This window comes from Acomys minous (genome assembly GCF_964271855.1).
Source record: "Acomys minous genome assembly, chromosome: 12".
Lineage (NCBI taxonomy): Eukaryota > Metazoa > Chordata > Mammalia > Rodentia > Muridae > Acomys > Acomys minous.
The window spans coordinates 20,793,577-20,809,228 of NC_140493.1; the positions used below are offsets into that span (position 1 = coordinate 20,793,577).

Genomic DNA, 15,652 nt, shown 5'->3' on the forward strand with positions numbered 1-15,652 from the left:
CTGTGAGCTCAGACCCCAAGCAACTATGATATATACTTGTAATCTCAGTGATGAGAAGGGAAAAAACAGTCCCCTGGGGGCTCTGTGGCTAGTCAGCAGAGCAGAGAGGGCGTGCTCAAGGTCCCAGTGATAAACCCTACCTGGGAAAATGAGGTAGGGCTGGAGATGTGGCTCAGTGTGAAGATACATACAGCTCCCCTAGTCCAGTACACACAACCACGTGTATTCTAAGTCAAGATTCAACAGTTCTCACATCCTAGAACACTTGTACACACACACACACACAGAGAGAGAGACAGACAGACAGAGAGAGAGAGAGAGAGAGAGAGAGAGAGACAGAGAGACAGAGAGACAGAGAGACAGAGAAGAGATTGGAGATCCTAAGGGCACTGACTACTCTACAATAGGACCTGGGTTTGATTGCCAGCTCCCCCATAGTGGTTCCCAACATCTGTAACTTCAGTTCCACGGTACTGCCGCCCCATTTCTGGCCTCTGTATGCATGTAGTACAGTGACATACAAGCAAGAAAAATAAATAAATAAATAACAATGAAAATGGTAAACCGAGAAGAGGATCAGAGGTTGGAATCCAGCAAGGTGGCATAGCCTTTAATCCCTAAGCTGGGGAGACAGAGTTGCCTCCTGAGATCCCACTGTGAACGTAAAAACCTGCCTCTTGTTTGGGGTGGTTAGCCGCTAACACATACCTTTAATCCAAAAACTTTCTGTTTATTGCAAACAGGTGATTAAAGCTTTCTGTACACAGGATTTAATAATGTCAACACTAGGTCAATGGGCGGTGGAGGCAGGCAGATGGATCTGAGTTCAAAACCAGCCTGGTCTAGAGTGGGTTCCAGGACAGCCAGAGCTGTTACACAGAGAAATCCTGTCTCTCTCTCTCTCTCTCTCTCTCTCTCTCTCTCTCTCTCTCTCTCTCTCTCTCTCTCTCTCTCTCACACACACACACACACACACACACACACACACACACACACACACACAGTCAAGAAGCAGAGCAAGACTTTGAGTTGAAGGGTGTGGTGGGCTATTAGCTTTAGCTTGTTGGCTTTTTGAGCTTTGAGCTAGCATCCTTTTGCCTTGTGCACTGAGGGAGGGAGTGTGTGTGTGTGTGTGTGTGTTTGAGGCCTGCCTCTGCCTCCCAGAGTGTTGGTATTAAAGGCATGTGCCACTAAGCCAAGATGAGTTTTTTTGGCTTTTTCCTCCTGGGCTGTCAGCTGAGCTGGTGAGCCTTCTGGGCCTCTTCCATCAGTATGTGAGCTGAGTAGGAAGACCAGCTGGGTGCTTACTCTGCCTCTCTGAGCTAGTGTGTTTTTACCCCAGCACCTGCCTCCTGAGACTTTATTAGTAAAATACAAAGGTCGGTGCATACCTTTAATTCCAGCACTCTAAACTCAAGGCCAGCCTGGTCTACAAAAGTGAGTCCAGGACAGCCAAAGCTACACAGAGAAGAAACCGTGTCTCAAAAAAACAAAAACAAAAACAAAACAAGAACACTCAGGGTTGAATGAGATGATTCAGTGGGTAAAGGGTCCACGAGACACGCAGTGGTGATAGAGAAGCACAAAGGACACTGACACTCAACTATGAAGAGGAGAGGGGAGGGGGAGGAGGCGGCAGTCAATGATATCCCTATCAAGCATTGGCAGTAACGGCTTTTAGCGTTTGGATGTAAAGCGTATTCTTCAGGCTAAAATTTAAAAATATCTCAATTCTAAAAATCATTTACTTAAAAAAGAGAGACAGAGACAGGAGAGGTAGGAAAAGAGAGATAAAGGAGGAGGAAGAAGAAAAAAGGAAGCAACCTAAAATCAGATTAATATTGATTTATATATGACATTCACACATTTAATCACCTCTGGAGTGGAAGACACACTTACTCATGCTGTTCATGGGCCGCATGCCTTGGGGAGACTGGCCAGACTGCTGACTTTGTTGATTCTTTGCTTGTACCTGGGGCTGTGGCGGAATCTGGTTTACTTGATATGGTAGACCAAGAGCAGCATAGGCTCGCTCTATGGAGCTGGGGTCAATCTGACTAACAGTGCTTAGGCTAGGGGTAGACTGTTGACCCACGCCTAGAGAACTAGGGTTTCCAAGTACAACTGGTGCTCCAGACAAAATTGCTAGAGAAGATAAGAGACACAGAATTAAAATACTCAAAAAATGAAAACAAAGCCAAAGACCAGTTTTCACTGGTCTTTTCAGAGTCAAACAGTACTCTACACTCTGTCAAAGGGCACTAGTGTGCTTCTCAAAACACTTGGGTATAAATCAGCAAGATTTAATCACTTACACTGTTGATTTCGTTTATCCCCAGCATTTTTTAGTGGAAGACACACAGGACAATCATGCCTTGTGCAATTCTTCCAGTGGGAAATGATTTGTCGAGAAGACGCACAATGTGCCACTAAAACAAAACAAAACAAAAAAGTAAGGTTTTTTGGTGTGTTTTTTGTAAACAGGAATAATAGCCAACCTAACAATTTAACAATAACATATGTGGTGCCTCTTAAATAAAGAAATTCCAAGCTCTAGTGCAGAACACATGCCTATGCAACAGTGAGTGATGCTACACATAAAAGTATTTAACTGTGTAAAACTGTCCTATGTTGGGTATTTGGCCACATGGCTATGACTAAGCCTTTCTGAGTAGTGATATGCTGGAACTAATCAATCAACAAATTATCACAAAATAGAAGCCTCTCTTTCTCTCCTACCATAACTTACTCACTTAAAATATTTGTTGTTATATAACAGCTGTCTTCATAATTTCCAAAAGAAAATACAATCAATATTCTTTTACAGAAGTGAATAAATGATATATTATCTTGACAATAGCTTTTAAAGGTATTATGACAGGTGTACGAGTAGTGTTCAAGATAGTTGTAAAGATAGTTCAGTCAGTAAAGGGCTAGATGTGCAGTCTTGAGGACACCCCCTCCAGTACCCATAAAATAATGTCAAGCCTGTACACCCCAACATTTGGCGGCTGGTGATGATGGATCCCCAGAACAAACTAGCAGTGACATCTGGCAAATTTAGGGGTAGAAAGATGATTCAGCAGTAGAACCCTCATCTACGAGGGTTCATTCTGCAGAACACCACATACAAGCAAAGTTACACCAAGAAATTGTATTTTACTCATCTGGAATACACCAGAATATCAAGCTGCTTTGTTTATAAAGGGATGGGGGGAGGAGGAGAGCAAATTTATATATTTTGATATCAGAACATGCCTGTGTCCATAATGTCATAAACACAATCAAGGTTCTAAATAAAAATAGCACCCTAAAAGCTACTCACCTTGACAGGACTTGCCGGACTGGCAATGTGTCATGTGGTTGAGAACATTTTTCATGGTGCGACAGTGGGGGAGGTTGCACTGCCTCACTTCACCGTTGGCTTGCTCCCGGCGCTGGCACTTGTGAGCATGTAAAAGGAGAACAAGCTGCTGCTGAATAAGCTTGCGCTTCTCTGGATCAGCTGTATGTGCTCCAGAACCCATCCCTGGCGCAACTGAACTCACCAGGCCTGACTGCTGGACCGATGGGCTAGGCTGTTGTCCCTAAAAGATATAACAAAGATACAGTGTCACAGTGTGCCATCTTTTAATAAGGACAAGGTATTTTCATTTAAACCCTTATTGATGATCTACTATATGCCAAACTTTATTTGGATGGAAAGTATTCAATAGATACAGGATAGCTCCTATTATTAAAAAGCTTAACGAAGAAAATAAATTATAATACTTCTCAGTAACAATCAAAAATATATTTTAGACACAGAAAATTAAACCAAAACAAAAAACAATTAAACTCCATATTCTCGATGTTGGAAGGTCAGAAGAAAAGATCCAGAATTCAAGGCCGCTCTTCTATTCAGCACATTTAAAGCCAGCCTGCTACACACGGAAGCTGGAGAGATGCCCCAGCTTGGCTAAAAGCACTTGCTCACTCTTCCCAAGCCTTGAATTAAATTCATAGCACACATACCCAGAGCTCAAAGACTCTTGTGACTACAGCTCTGGGGATCCGAGGCCCTCCTCCTTCTAGCCTACTTGGGCACATGCATTCGAAACATGCACTCTCTTGGTCTTTCTTTCAAATAAGAAATCTTTTTTTTTTGTTTTGTTTTTTTTTTTGGACTAAAAAATCTTAAAACAAAAAACAAGTGTTGGAATTAAAGACATGTGTGCCACCATGTCCAGCAAAAAGGTTTTTTATACCTGGGGGGGCGAGGGAGGGGAAGGTAACTTTTCCCAGTAAATGTTTTTCCTTAGGATGAGGACATATTCTGTTTGTTTTTATATATTTAAACATTAAAGGACGTTTTGAAATACAGGCACACAACACAAATACAAAATAAAGCCGGGTGTGGTGGCACATGCCTTTAATCCCAGCACTCGGGAGGCAGAGGCAGGCGGATCACTGTGAGTTTGAGGCCAGCCTGGTCTACAAAATGAGTTCAGGATAGCCAAGGCTACACAGGGATACCCTGTCCCCAAAAAACAAAAACAAAACAAAATACAAAATAAAGCAAAAGAAAAATAAAACTACTCTAAACAGGGTATGTCTGTGTAGCCTTGGGTTAAATGACAGGCTAATGCTCACAAAATGGCTCAATAGGTAATGCTAATGACCTAAGTGTAGTTCAAGGTTCACATTAGAAGGAAACCAACTCAGCAAACTGACTTCTGACAGCCACATGTTCAGCATGGCACGTTTGCACACACGTATTCTACACATACATAAATAAATGTTAAGGAGAGCCAGACGGGAGGTGGAACATGCAGTTTAATGTCAGTGCAGAAGCAACTGGATCTGCAACTGGGGGGTGGGGGTGGGGACGGTGGCGAGGAGGAGGAGACAAGAAAAAGTACTCACCATGTTGGGCATTCCCCCACCAGAAACCGCCTTTTTGTCCATTGCAAATGGAGATAAGTTATTTGGTAGTACAGTCTTTGTCTGAATTTGGAGACCAAGGCCACTGGCGCCCATCTGCTGCCCAGGACTCTGTGAGTACGGTGACCCATAAGGACTAGGGTTGCTCATCATTCCCATCTGTGTAAAATTAGCAAACAAAACTTCACTCTCCGTATCACTAGGACATCACTATGCCCGTACTTCATGTTCTATATTAGAAAACCATTTTAAATAAAACCCTTTGATTATATTAGAAAACACACTGAAGGGCCCATCAGGACAGCTTAGCAGGTAAAAGTGCTTCCTGCAAAACCCTACCAACCTGAATTTGACCCCTACACTCACAAGCGTGAAGGGAGAGAGCTTACTCCACAGGGCTGTCCTCCAAGCTCTACACCTGTGTCCTGGCACATGCACCCCTCAACAATACACACAAACATAATAAGTGAAACCCAAACTTAAAAACTAAGACACAGTAGTAAATAAGCGTATGCTTAAAGTTAAAAGGAAAAAAACAGCTGAGTTACAGGTAGAGGCGGTTTCAAGGTTATCCGCAGCTATAGAGAGCCAGGAGTGCATAAAAATACTTTTTTAAGTTGTCTTCTACTATACAATAAATGTTAAGTAGTTTTTACACTACTTTTATTTGTGTATTTATGTGTGCACATGTGGGAAGGACTGTACGCTTTGTTTCTGCATATAGTTCTTAATTTTTTTTTATTTTTTATTTTTAAAGAGAAGGGGGATGTGTGGGAAGGACTGCAAACTTCGTCACAGGTGTAAGCAGTCTTGGCTGGCTTTACCCTTGGACACACCATGGATACCTTGAGATAGACTGGGTGGAGCCATCTGGGGCCTGGAATTCAGGAAGCAGACCTGGGGGCTCCACCTGGACTATTGTTTTTCTAATCGACCCTCAATGGGAGAAGGAGACCGCCCTTTACACGTGACACAGACAGGTGGAGAGGAGAGGGCGGCAGCAAGTTCAAGATCAGCGCATAGGCCGGACCAGGCCAGAGACCCCTAGGGACCCGTCCCATGGAACATATACCAGAAGGTTCACTCTTTTTTCCCCTTTAACCTTTTTTCCCTCTTGTGTAAGCTAGTTGGGTTGTATAATAAAGTTTAATTGTTAAGAAACAGCCTACACTTGCATGCACTCATCACAGTGCTCAGCAGAAGTTATAAGACTACTTGATGGAGTCTAGGGCACAAGGCTTGGCAAGTGTCTTTATTACTAAACTTGGATAGTGCTGTTTAGGCCAAGGAATCCGGTTTTTACCTCTCTGTTGATGAGATTAAAAGCCCAGCTTTTTACACAGATGCTGGGGACTAGCAAGTCCCAGTGCTTGTGTGGCAAGCACACTACCAAATAATCTTTCCCAAAGCCGCCACCCCGCGCCCCAACTGCATTGTCATACCAGGCTTGGTTCTGTGAGGCCTGTAACTCCAGCACTTAGGAGGGGAGAAGCAGAATTACCAGTTCCATGCCAGCCACATTCCCACTCTTTATGTGACTGCCTGAATTAACTTGTAAAGAAAATAAATATTAAGATCACAAAGATGCAAAATGTTTTCTTCTTCTTTATGTAGTGCCAATTTACACACTTACACACACACACACACACACACACACACACACACACACACACCCCTATAGTTATTGCTGTATTTTGTTTTTTTGAAGACAGGATATCTCTGTGTAGCCCTGGCTGTCCTGGAACTCTCTTTGTACATCAGTCTGGCCTGGACCTCAGATCCACCTGCCTCTGCCTCCTGAATGCTGGGGTTAATGGCATGCACCACCACTGCCCAGGTACCACTTAAACTCTCTTGAGACATGATCCTTACTATGTAGCCAAGGCTGGCCCTGGAAGTGCACTACTCTAGCCTCAGTCTCCCAAGGGCTGGATCATAAACATGTACCATCACACTTGTGTTGATTTTGTGTGTGTGATTATTCTGCCAGCATGTGTTTGTGTACCATTTAAATGCAGAGCCTCTCAAAGCCAGTAGAGGGCATCAAATCCCTGCAACTAGACTTAGGGTTGGCCACTGCACAGGTGCTCTGGAAAGGGATAGCTGGTGCTCTTAGGTACTGAATCATTTCTCCAGCCTGTGGCTTACTTATATCTTTTTGGTTTTTTTTGTTTTTTTTTGGGGGGGGGGTGGAGTGGGCTTACTTATATCTTAGAGTACTAATATTTATTTACTCTAACAAAATTATAATTCTAATATCCATGCCTATGCTTTATAGTTCATTTATAATTGCCTCTTTAATTAAAATGAAAATTCATTGAGATATAGGATGAAACCCATTTTTACCACAGAACTTGGAATGATACAATAAAACAAAATATCTATAAAATATAAAATATTTATGAAAACAAAATGTAGAAATTTGTGAGGCTGCCTGCGTCCGTAAAAAATTATGTCTTTATTCACCTATCTCTCAATACAGTTTGATGTTTTCCATCAGAATTCCAAATTCACATCATTATACTTTCTGTCTCTTGAAACTTTTTCTTTATTCCTTACCAAACATAATGAGATGGGACAATATGTGTGTCTGCTACACTGTTATTTGATCTCACATTCTTCTACAGCTGATGGTTGCAGATCTCCAAATACCCACCATAATAGAGACATTGACCTAACCTGAAAATGCAGAGAATGGTCCAGTGTTGTACTCCCAGATTGAAACAGTCCACCCTATAGAGAGCTTCTTAAATAGGAAACTATCCATTCAAAACAGTTTCAGGAAGTCCCTGAAACTGACCAGATTCTCTAGGCACCACATTGCCGGAGTTAGCAAGGGCTGAGTCCCCTACAGAAAGAAGCAGAGTTGCAGAAAACACTCTCAGGAAAAAAGCTGCAAAGAGGACCCTGAGGCCAGACCAGCTGCCGCACAGCAGCAGAGACCAGTTGAGCTGCCTGCAGGCTGTGCAATGAGTTCCAGGTGCCCAGCTTGCTGGGGTGGGCTTTGGTAATGCAGCTGTCCTCTTATACTCCTGAAAACAACCACAATAAAGCTCATTGGCTTACCAAATTGGATCTTGGTGGTATTTATTTACAATTTAGACTGTGATTCTATATCTGAAGTAAGTGGGTGTATGTCTTGTGTCTCCCCAGGGAAGACTGTGTCACACATGAAGAAATGGCAAGCAAAAGACACCACACACACACACACACACACACGCCTTCAAGGCATCATTCTTCCTTTGGTAAAAATAGTCTGGAACATATTAAATACCTATTAATACTTAAGTTGCTCCAGAAAATACATACAGACACCTTACAAACCAAAATAAGGGGGCTGAAGTAGTTAAGAGCACTTGTCCTTGCAAATAACCCTTGTCTCAAGAACCTCCATGGGAGCTCACAACCTTCTCTAATTCCAGTTCCAGGGAATCATCTTCTGGCATTTGGTGGCACCAAACACACATGTACATGGTGCACAAACATTCATGTAAGTAAAAATAAAAACTAAATCACAAAACCAAAAAAACCATAGCTAACAAACAAAAAAAGCACTCTACCAGAAAAGCTCAAGCTTTTAATATTAGCAATAAGGATTCTTGAACAGAAGAAATGAATTTGATAGCATTTTAGTTTGAGACCAACCTGCGCTACACAGCAAAACAAAAGAGAAACAAAGCGAGACTTGGTGACACATGAGCATGCCATATATGCCCAGGCCCTCAAGCAGACCAGAGGCATCATCCCCTAAAGCTGTACTCAGGGGCTTGGGAACCACCCATCATAGGTGCTGGAAACCAAATTCGGGCTCTCTGAAAGATCAGTACAAACCCTTAACCACTGAGCAATTGTCCCTCTGCAACACGCTAACTCTGAATATACAACCTTAAGAATCAAGAAATCTTGGTGCTGGAGATACAGAGCTCAGTTAATACAATTCTCGCCTGGCATATATTAAGACCTGGGTTTGATCCATCTGCGCCCCATAAAGCCAAGAGTGGGGCACATGCCTATAATCCCAACATTCAGAAAGTGGTGACAGAAGATTTCGATCACACAGGAAGCTGGAGGCCAGCCTGGGATACTGAAACCCTGTGTCAAATAACAAAATCTCTTCTAACATTACATACAAAAATTTATCATAGATTGATACCAACAGTAAACTCCAAAAATTACATTACTACTCCTGTTTTGGGGAATGGCATTTACTCCTAAAACAAATACTCATTGGAACAGAGGAGACACAGAGGTATTTTAGGGGGTGCTGGTGGTCAATCCTAGGGTCTTGTTCATAATAAGCACACACATTCTACACTGAAACCTCAACTACATCCTAAATGTGTTAAGATCCACCCCAACTACCACCCTCCTGTTTTTTGAGATAGACTCTATGTAGCTCTGGATGTCCTGGAACTCTCTATGGTAGACCTGGCTGGTCTTTAATTCAGAGATCCATCCACATAGCTGTCTCCCAAATGCTAGGAACAAAGGTGTGTGGCACTATGCTTAGCTGGGCAAGAGCCATTTCTTGCCCGGTGATCATAATGTGCCTTTAATCCCAGCACTCCAGAAGCTGGAGCAGAGTTCTGCAAGTGTGAGGCAATTCCAGAGCAGCCGGGCAATGAAAAGAAACCCTATCTCAAAAAAACAACAAACAAACAAAACTTTATATGTAAAATTTTCTATCAAAATTTAAGCTCGGGGCTGGGGAGATGGCTCAGAGGTTAAGAGCACTCACTGACTGCTCTTCCAGAGGTCCTGAGTTCAATTCCCAGCAACCACATGGTGGCTCACAACCATCAAGAGTGAGATCTGGTGCTCTCTTCTGGGGTGCAGAGGAACAGGCAGGTAAAAACACTGTATACATAATAAAACATATAAATCTTTTTTTTTTTTAATTAAGTTCTACAAGGGAAGGGATATTTGTTTTGTTTGTTGCCATCTATTTTGTTCCTGAATCAAGGAGGATACAATCTGTGAGAAGGACAGACTAGAGAGATGACTCATTGATTTAGAGGACCTAAGTCTGGTTACTATTAAAGACTGCCTATACCACCAGCTACCTGGGGGAATCCAAGGCTTCTGACCTTAAGCCTCCATGTGCATCACATATACAAATTTTTCGAGACAGGTTTCTCTGTGTAGCTTTGGCTGGCCTGGAATTCACAGCTATCTATCTGCCTCTGCTGGGATTAAAGTCGTGTGCCACCACGCCCGGCTTTAAGATTTATTTACTATGTAAACAGTGTTCTGCTTGCATGTAGGCCTGCATGCCACAAGAGGGCATCAGATCACATTATAGATGGTTGTGAGCCACCATGTGGTTGCTGGGAATTGAACTCAGGACCTGTGGAAGAGCAGTCGGTGCTAACCTGAGTCATGTCTCCAGCCCCATAGGAGGCATTTCATGCCTCATTCTGTAGAAGCCCAGAGCTATTTGATAACATCATATTTGAATATGATGTCAAAGTGCCTTCTAAGTAATTCTGTTTATACCTACACACTGGTGCTGCTGTACACTTGGTGCTTTGTCATAGGCGCTTCTTTTTATACTGGACAGTGGTTAATGCAGAGTTGCATTACACAAAACTGCTCAAGGTGCTTAGAATAAGTTGACTGTTGAATGGTTAGCAACAAATAGGATAATTATATCACACCCAGGCTCAAGGAACATAAAGAAGACTGCTGTGAAATGCCAGACACAGTATGACTCCTACAATAATGAACTCACAACAAATGAAGTTACTTGATTTAAGACCTGCACACGAGTCGGACGGCAGCTCAGTGGATAAAGGAGCTTCTACACATGCCAGTCTGACTAGAGTTTAACTAGAACCCATGTTTGGGTGAAAAGAAGAGAACAAAAATTTGAAGTTCTTGGGATCCTCATATACCTGCTATAGCATACAATACGCATGACGTTTTTAAAAGGGGGTGGGAAGAGCCATGAGGTAGAGGAAAGCACTACAAGATGGAGCCTATTAACACCTCACCACAGACAGGGGAGAAGTTTGTTACTGGCAGTTAATGGGTGCTGGGGAAGGAGAATTCATCTTCTCAGTGGTATACACACTGGACAGTTGCCCATGCTCCTGTAACAGCCCATGCTCAAGCAAGCAACCGTAACTAAACTCAAGTCTGTCACAAACAACAATAAAGACACAAAATCTGGGTAAAGCCAGGCGTGGTGGCTGGTGGATCTCTGTGAGTTCGAGGCCAGCCTGGTCTACAAAGTGAGTAGGACAGCCAAGGCTATTCAGAGAAACCCCATCTCAAAAAACCAGAAAAGAAAACAAAAATCTGGGCACAGTGGTCCATGCTTTTAATCCTAACTTGACAGAGACAGACTGATCTCTGAGTTTGAGACCAGTCTGGTCTACATAGTGAATTCCAGGACAGTCAGGGATACAGAGCAAGACACTGTTTCAACAAAAAACTCAAACAAGGTCTAATATCTATCTGGTTATTAAACCACCCAGAATGCTAGTTAATTTTTCATTAAGTCTCCTTTTTTTTTTTTTTTTTTTAATTTTAATGTCATCAAACTATGAATGTTTAAAATGAAACATACCTACCCTCGCCCACTCTTCTCATTTCCCTAAATCCTAGCAGACTGGGGTGATAAGAAGAATTAAGATGGGTTCAGGAGCTGATAAAGCCATACACAGTGGGTCATGGGAGGCAGAAGGCAGGAGACCACTTAACGCTCCGGTCAGCCTGGTCTACAAGCGAGTTCTAGGCCTTCCCAAGTACACAGCAAGACCTTGCCTTTTTCTTTGTTTCTTGGTTTTTAAGGATATTTTTATCTATGGGTATATGTTTGTGCCTGGTGAGCTTTTGTGTGTGCATGTACCTGCAGAGGCCAGACAGAGTTGGATCCCCTGGAACTAGAGTTCCTGGAAGTTGTGAACTACTTGTGGGTGCTAAGAAGTGAACTCTAGTGTTCTGCAAGAACAGCCCAAGACCTAGCCTTAATGAACACACACACACACACACACACACACACACACACACACACAGAGTCATCTAAGAAGTAGAAAAAATGAACTCTGTACCTAAATAGTGTTAATACCTACTATCTTTTTTTTTTTTAAATTTTAATTGAGACAGGGTTTCTCTGTGTGGCCGTGGCTGTCCTAGACTTGCTTTGTAGACCAGGCTGGCCTCGGAACTCTCAGGGATGCGCCTGCCTTGGCCTCCAGAGTGCTGGGATTAAAGGCGTGTGTTACCACACCCAGCTAAAATTGTACTTTTATAAGGCAGCTACAAGGATAACTTGGGTTCTACAAGACATGGAAATATCCCAAAAGTTAGAGGCCAGAAAGATTAGGAATTCACATGCAACCAGTCAAGTATAAAAATACTTTCTATAAGTTTAGTAAAGGAGCTGATGACTCTTACCAACATATTAGATCCTGGGCACAGGAATAAACGAATAACCTCAAGCTCTTCTACATCACTAAAGCAGCTCAAAGGGTCATGCGTACGTACAAAAAACTGTGCTCACCTTAAGAGGCTGGGGGCCTCTCAGTCCTGTTTGTCCTCCCATCTGAGGAGAGCCCTGCTGTAGTGGCTCAGTCAATAAATTGCCGGCACTGCCCATGCCTGGGTTTGGGTACTGCATATTCGGCCGTCCGCGGCCTGTTCCGATTGAACCATTCATGACTTGGTTGGGCATTATCCCTTGTCCGTTGCCTGAAGCCAACATTCCAGGATTCATGCCAGCATTCATCCCTGTGTTCATTCCCATGGCAGGCTGATTCACCGGACTGCTCATCATACCTGTTGTGGACTGCGTAGGACCCTGACTTGGCCCACTACTGCCCATCCCCATGTTGGGAGAAGTCAAGCCTGTCTGTGCCATTGGGCTTTTGACCATGCTATTTATCAAACCTAATCCAGGGCTGTTCTGTTGGGCTTGGCTGCCCATAACTTGGCCTGGGCCACCAACCCCCATATTGAGGTTAGGGGAGCTACCAGACCGTAGCAATTCTGACAGCTGTTTATGTTTAGAGGCTGCATCTTGTACTATACCCATGCCAAGACTCGTCTGAAGCTGACTAATATCGCCACCATTGGTTATTCCCAAATCTGTAGAGTTGATTAATTCGTCTGGTAAGTCATGTTCCAGGTCAAACAGCGAACCAAAATCTAAAAATAAATAGAAAAGATAAAGGTTAAGTTTTACACAACCAAAATCAGAAGCTCTCAAGACAGTTTGGTTCTTGGTAAGCATAAATTAATCGTATCTACAACTCTCCATAGAAAACTGTTTAGTTTTTGTATTGTAGCTTTTTCATATACTAAAATACTTATGTATTTTTTAAGGGCTAATTTTGGTTACCCAACAGGTTATAAAACTTTAAAAATAAACTGGGGAGTGCGGGGGAGGAACTGAATTAAAGAGTTGTAGCCTTCCTGGGCATGGTGGCGCACGCCTTTAATCCCAGCACTCGGGAGGCAGAGGCAGGCAGATCCCTGTGAGTTCTGAGGACAGCCAAGGCTACACAGAGAAACCCTGTCTAGGGGGCGGGGGAAGCACTACTTCTGGGAGATATTGATTTTACCCTAAAGCATACTGAAGCTTCGGGTCTGACTGAACTTTAGACTCCATGCTGACAGAATGACTCAAGAGATAAAAGCCCCCACTACCACACCTGAAGATCTGAGTTCAGCCAGGTGTTCAACACCTAGGACGCCACAGTGGTCTAAGACAGGGAGGGCTACACAGAGAAACCTTGTCTCAAAAAACCAAAAACCAACCCCCCCCCCAAAAAGAAACAGAAAAAACCCTTAAGAGCTGTGTCTAAAGTAAGACCAAGAGAAAAGAGGGCTGAATGGTGATATAATCCCTACTAAATGAGCTGCTAAAAACTTAGTATTAATAGGTACGTTGGACAGAGTCAGCTCACTAGATAACGGCACTTGCAGCCTGGCAACCTGAGTGTGCGCCCCAAAACCTACATTAATAAAAGAGAACCGAGGCCTGTACACTGTTCTCTGACCTTTACACCCATATGTATGCCCACACAGACACGTACACACACACACAAATTAATATAAAATTTTTTGTTTTCTTTCTTTTTCCTTTTTTGTTTTTGAGACAGAGCTTCTCTGTGTAGCCTTGGCTGTCCTGGACTCTCTCTGTAAACCAGGCTGGCCTCGAACTCACAGAGATCCACTTGATTCTGCCTCCCAAGTGCTTGGGGTTAAAGGCCTGCACCACTGAGCTACAATCTTTGTTTACTAACTGTTATGAGTTTGCCCTCAGAGATTAGAAGAGCAGCAGATTCCCTGGAATTAGAATACCAAGTGGTTGTGAGCTACCTAACCTGGGTGCTGGAAACAACTAAATCCTGTGGAAGGGCAGGAGGTGCTCTTACGCACTGAGCCTTCTTTCTATACCTTTAAAAAAAATTTTAAAAAGATATGCTGATGTTGGCCAGTGGTACTGGAAGCTTTTCTTTAATCCTAGCACTTGGGAGGCAGAGGCAGTCGGGTCTCTGAGTTCCAGAACAACCTGATCTACAGAGTGAGTTTAAGGTCAGCCAAGGCCATACAGAGAAACCCTGGGGGCAGGAGAGATATACTGAGCTAGGCGTGGTAGCACACACTTTTAATCCCAGCACTCGGGAGGCAGAGGCAGGTGGATCTCTGTTGAGTTCAAGGCCAGCTTGGTCTACAAAGTGAGTCCAGAACATCCGGGGTAACACAGAGAAACCCTGTCTTGAAAACAAACAAACAAAAAAATATATACTGAATTTTTTTTTGTTTTTTTGTTTGTTTTGTTTTGTTTTGTTTTTTGAGACAGAGTTTCTCTGTGTAGCCTTTGCTGCCCTGGACTCACTTTGTAGAGTCCGGCTCTGAATTTTTAGAAATGCAGCATGATGGCTCATGCCTATAATCCTATCACTCAGGAGGGTGAGGAAGGAAGAACAGGCAAATTCAGGCTTGCTTGGCTACAGAGTAACTTTGAGGACTACCTGAAAGTAAAACTGTCTCAAAACAAACACCTCAAACTTTAGCAATTAAATTGGGCAATTCCAGTGTAACAAAGTATGAGCCACAGGTGAAGGAAGGGCTGTCTAGTCTACCACACTACTCTTTACCACACAATTTGTCTTTATCAAAATCTAGCCAGAAAGGGTACAAACAACGCCTCGGAGTACCCTTAACATACACACAGCCACCCTCTATCTCTGCCAAGAATTATAGTACATGTTATAGATTTGGGCTCTGCAATCCTGGCACTTTGGCATTCTAGAGCAGCTAATGTGTTGTTGTGTGGCAGTAAGAGTGTGTCTTAATGCTTTTAACATATTCGTCAAATCTGCTAGCATCTGACGGCAAGAACCTCAATCACCAGTTTGAAGTTTGCACACACACATCCACACACACAAACAATTTTAACCCAAAGTTACAACAAACTCCCATACTACTTAGGAAGTGGAGGTCAGTAAGGAATTTAAGGTCATTATAGACTACATGAGACACTGTCTCAAAACCATCACCATCCTTAGTAACACTGAAGTGTTTGGATTTTCTTTCTTTAAAAGTTTCACAATAGGGGCTGGAGTGATGGCTCAGCAGGTAAGAGCACTGACTGCTCTTCCAGAGGTCCTGAGTTCAATTCCCAGCAACCACATGGGAGCAGGCAGAGTACTGTATACATAATAATTAAATAAATAAAAAGTTTCAAAAGTTTCCACATGAAAAAATAAAATTAATG

The 15,652-nt window shown here is 42.9% G+C and overlaps 1 protein-coding gene and 1 long non-coding RNA gene across 6 annotated transcripts in view; both read right to left on the reverse strand.

The window, feature by feature from the left end:
* The window catches only part of EP300 (EP300 lysine acetyltransferase), a 67,502-nt gene that overhangs the window by 38,703 nt on the left and 13,147 nt on the right, over window positions 1–15,652 (reverse strand). For 4 of the 5 annotated variants that reach the window (XM_084748312.1, XM_084748313.1, XM_084748311.1 and 1 more), the window contains exons 2-6: window positions 12,431–13,074; window positions 4,906–5,082; window positions 3,326–3,587; window positions 2,316–2,429; window positions 1,900–2,145 (exon numbers count right to left, since the gene is read on the reverse strand). In XM_084748312.1, coding sequence (XP_084604438.1) covers window positions 1,900–2,145; window positions 2,316–2,429; window positions 3,326–3,587; window positions 4,906–5,082; window positions 12,431–13,074 — 1,443 coding nt within the window. The remainder of the gene's footprint in view (window positions 1–1,899; window positions 2,146–2,315; window positions 2,430–3,325; window positions 3,588–4,905; window positions 5,083–12,430; window positions 13,075–15,652) is intronic. The other variant, XM_084748314.1, reaches the window with a different exon arrangement.
* On the reverse strand, window positions 6,636–11,918 carry LOC311578556. Its single transcript, XR_014772892.1, has 2 exons — window positions 10,296–11,918; window positions 6,636–9,681 (listed from the first exon to the last, which is right to left on the reverse strand). It is a non-coding gene; the product is annotated as an uncharacterized lncRNA (long non-coding RNA).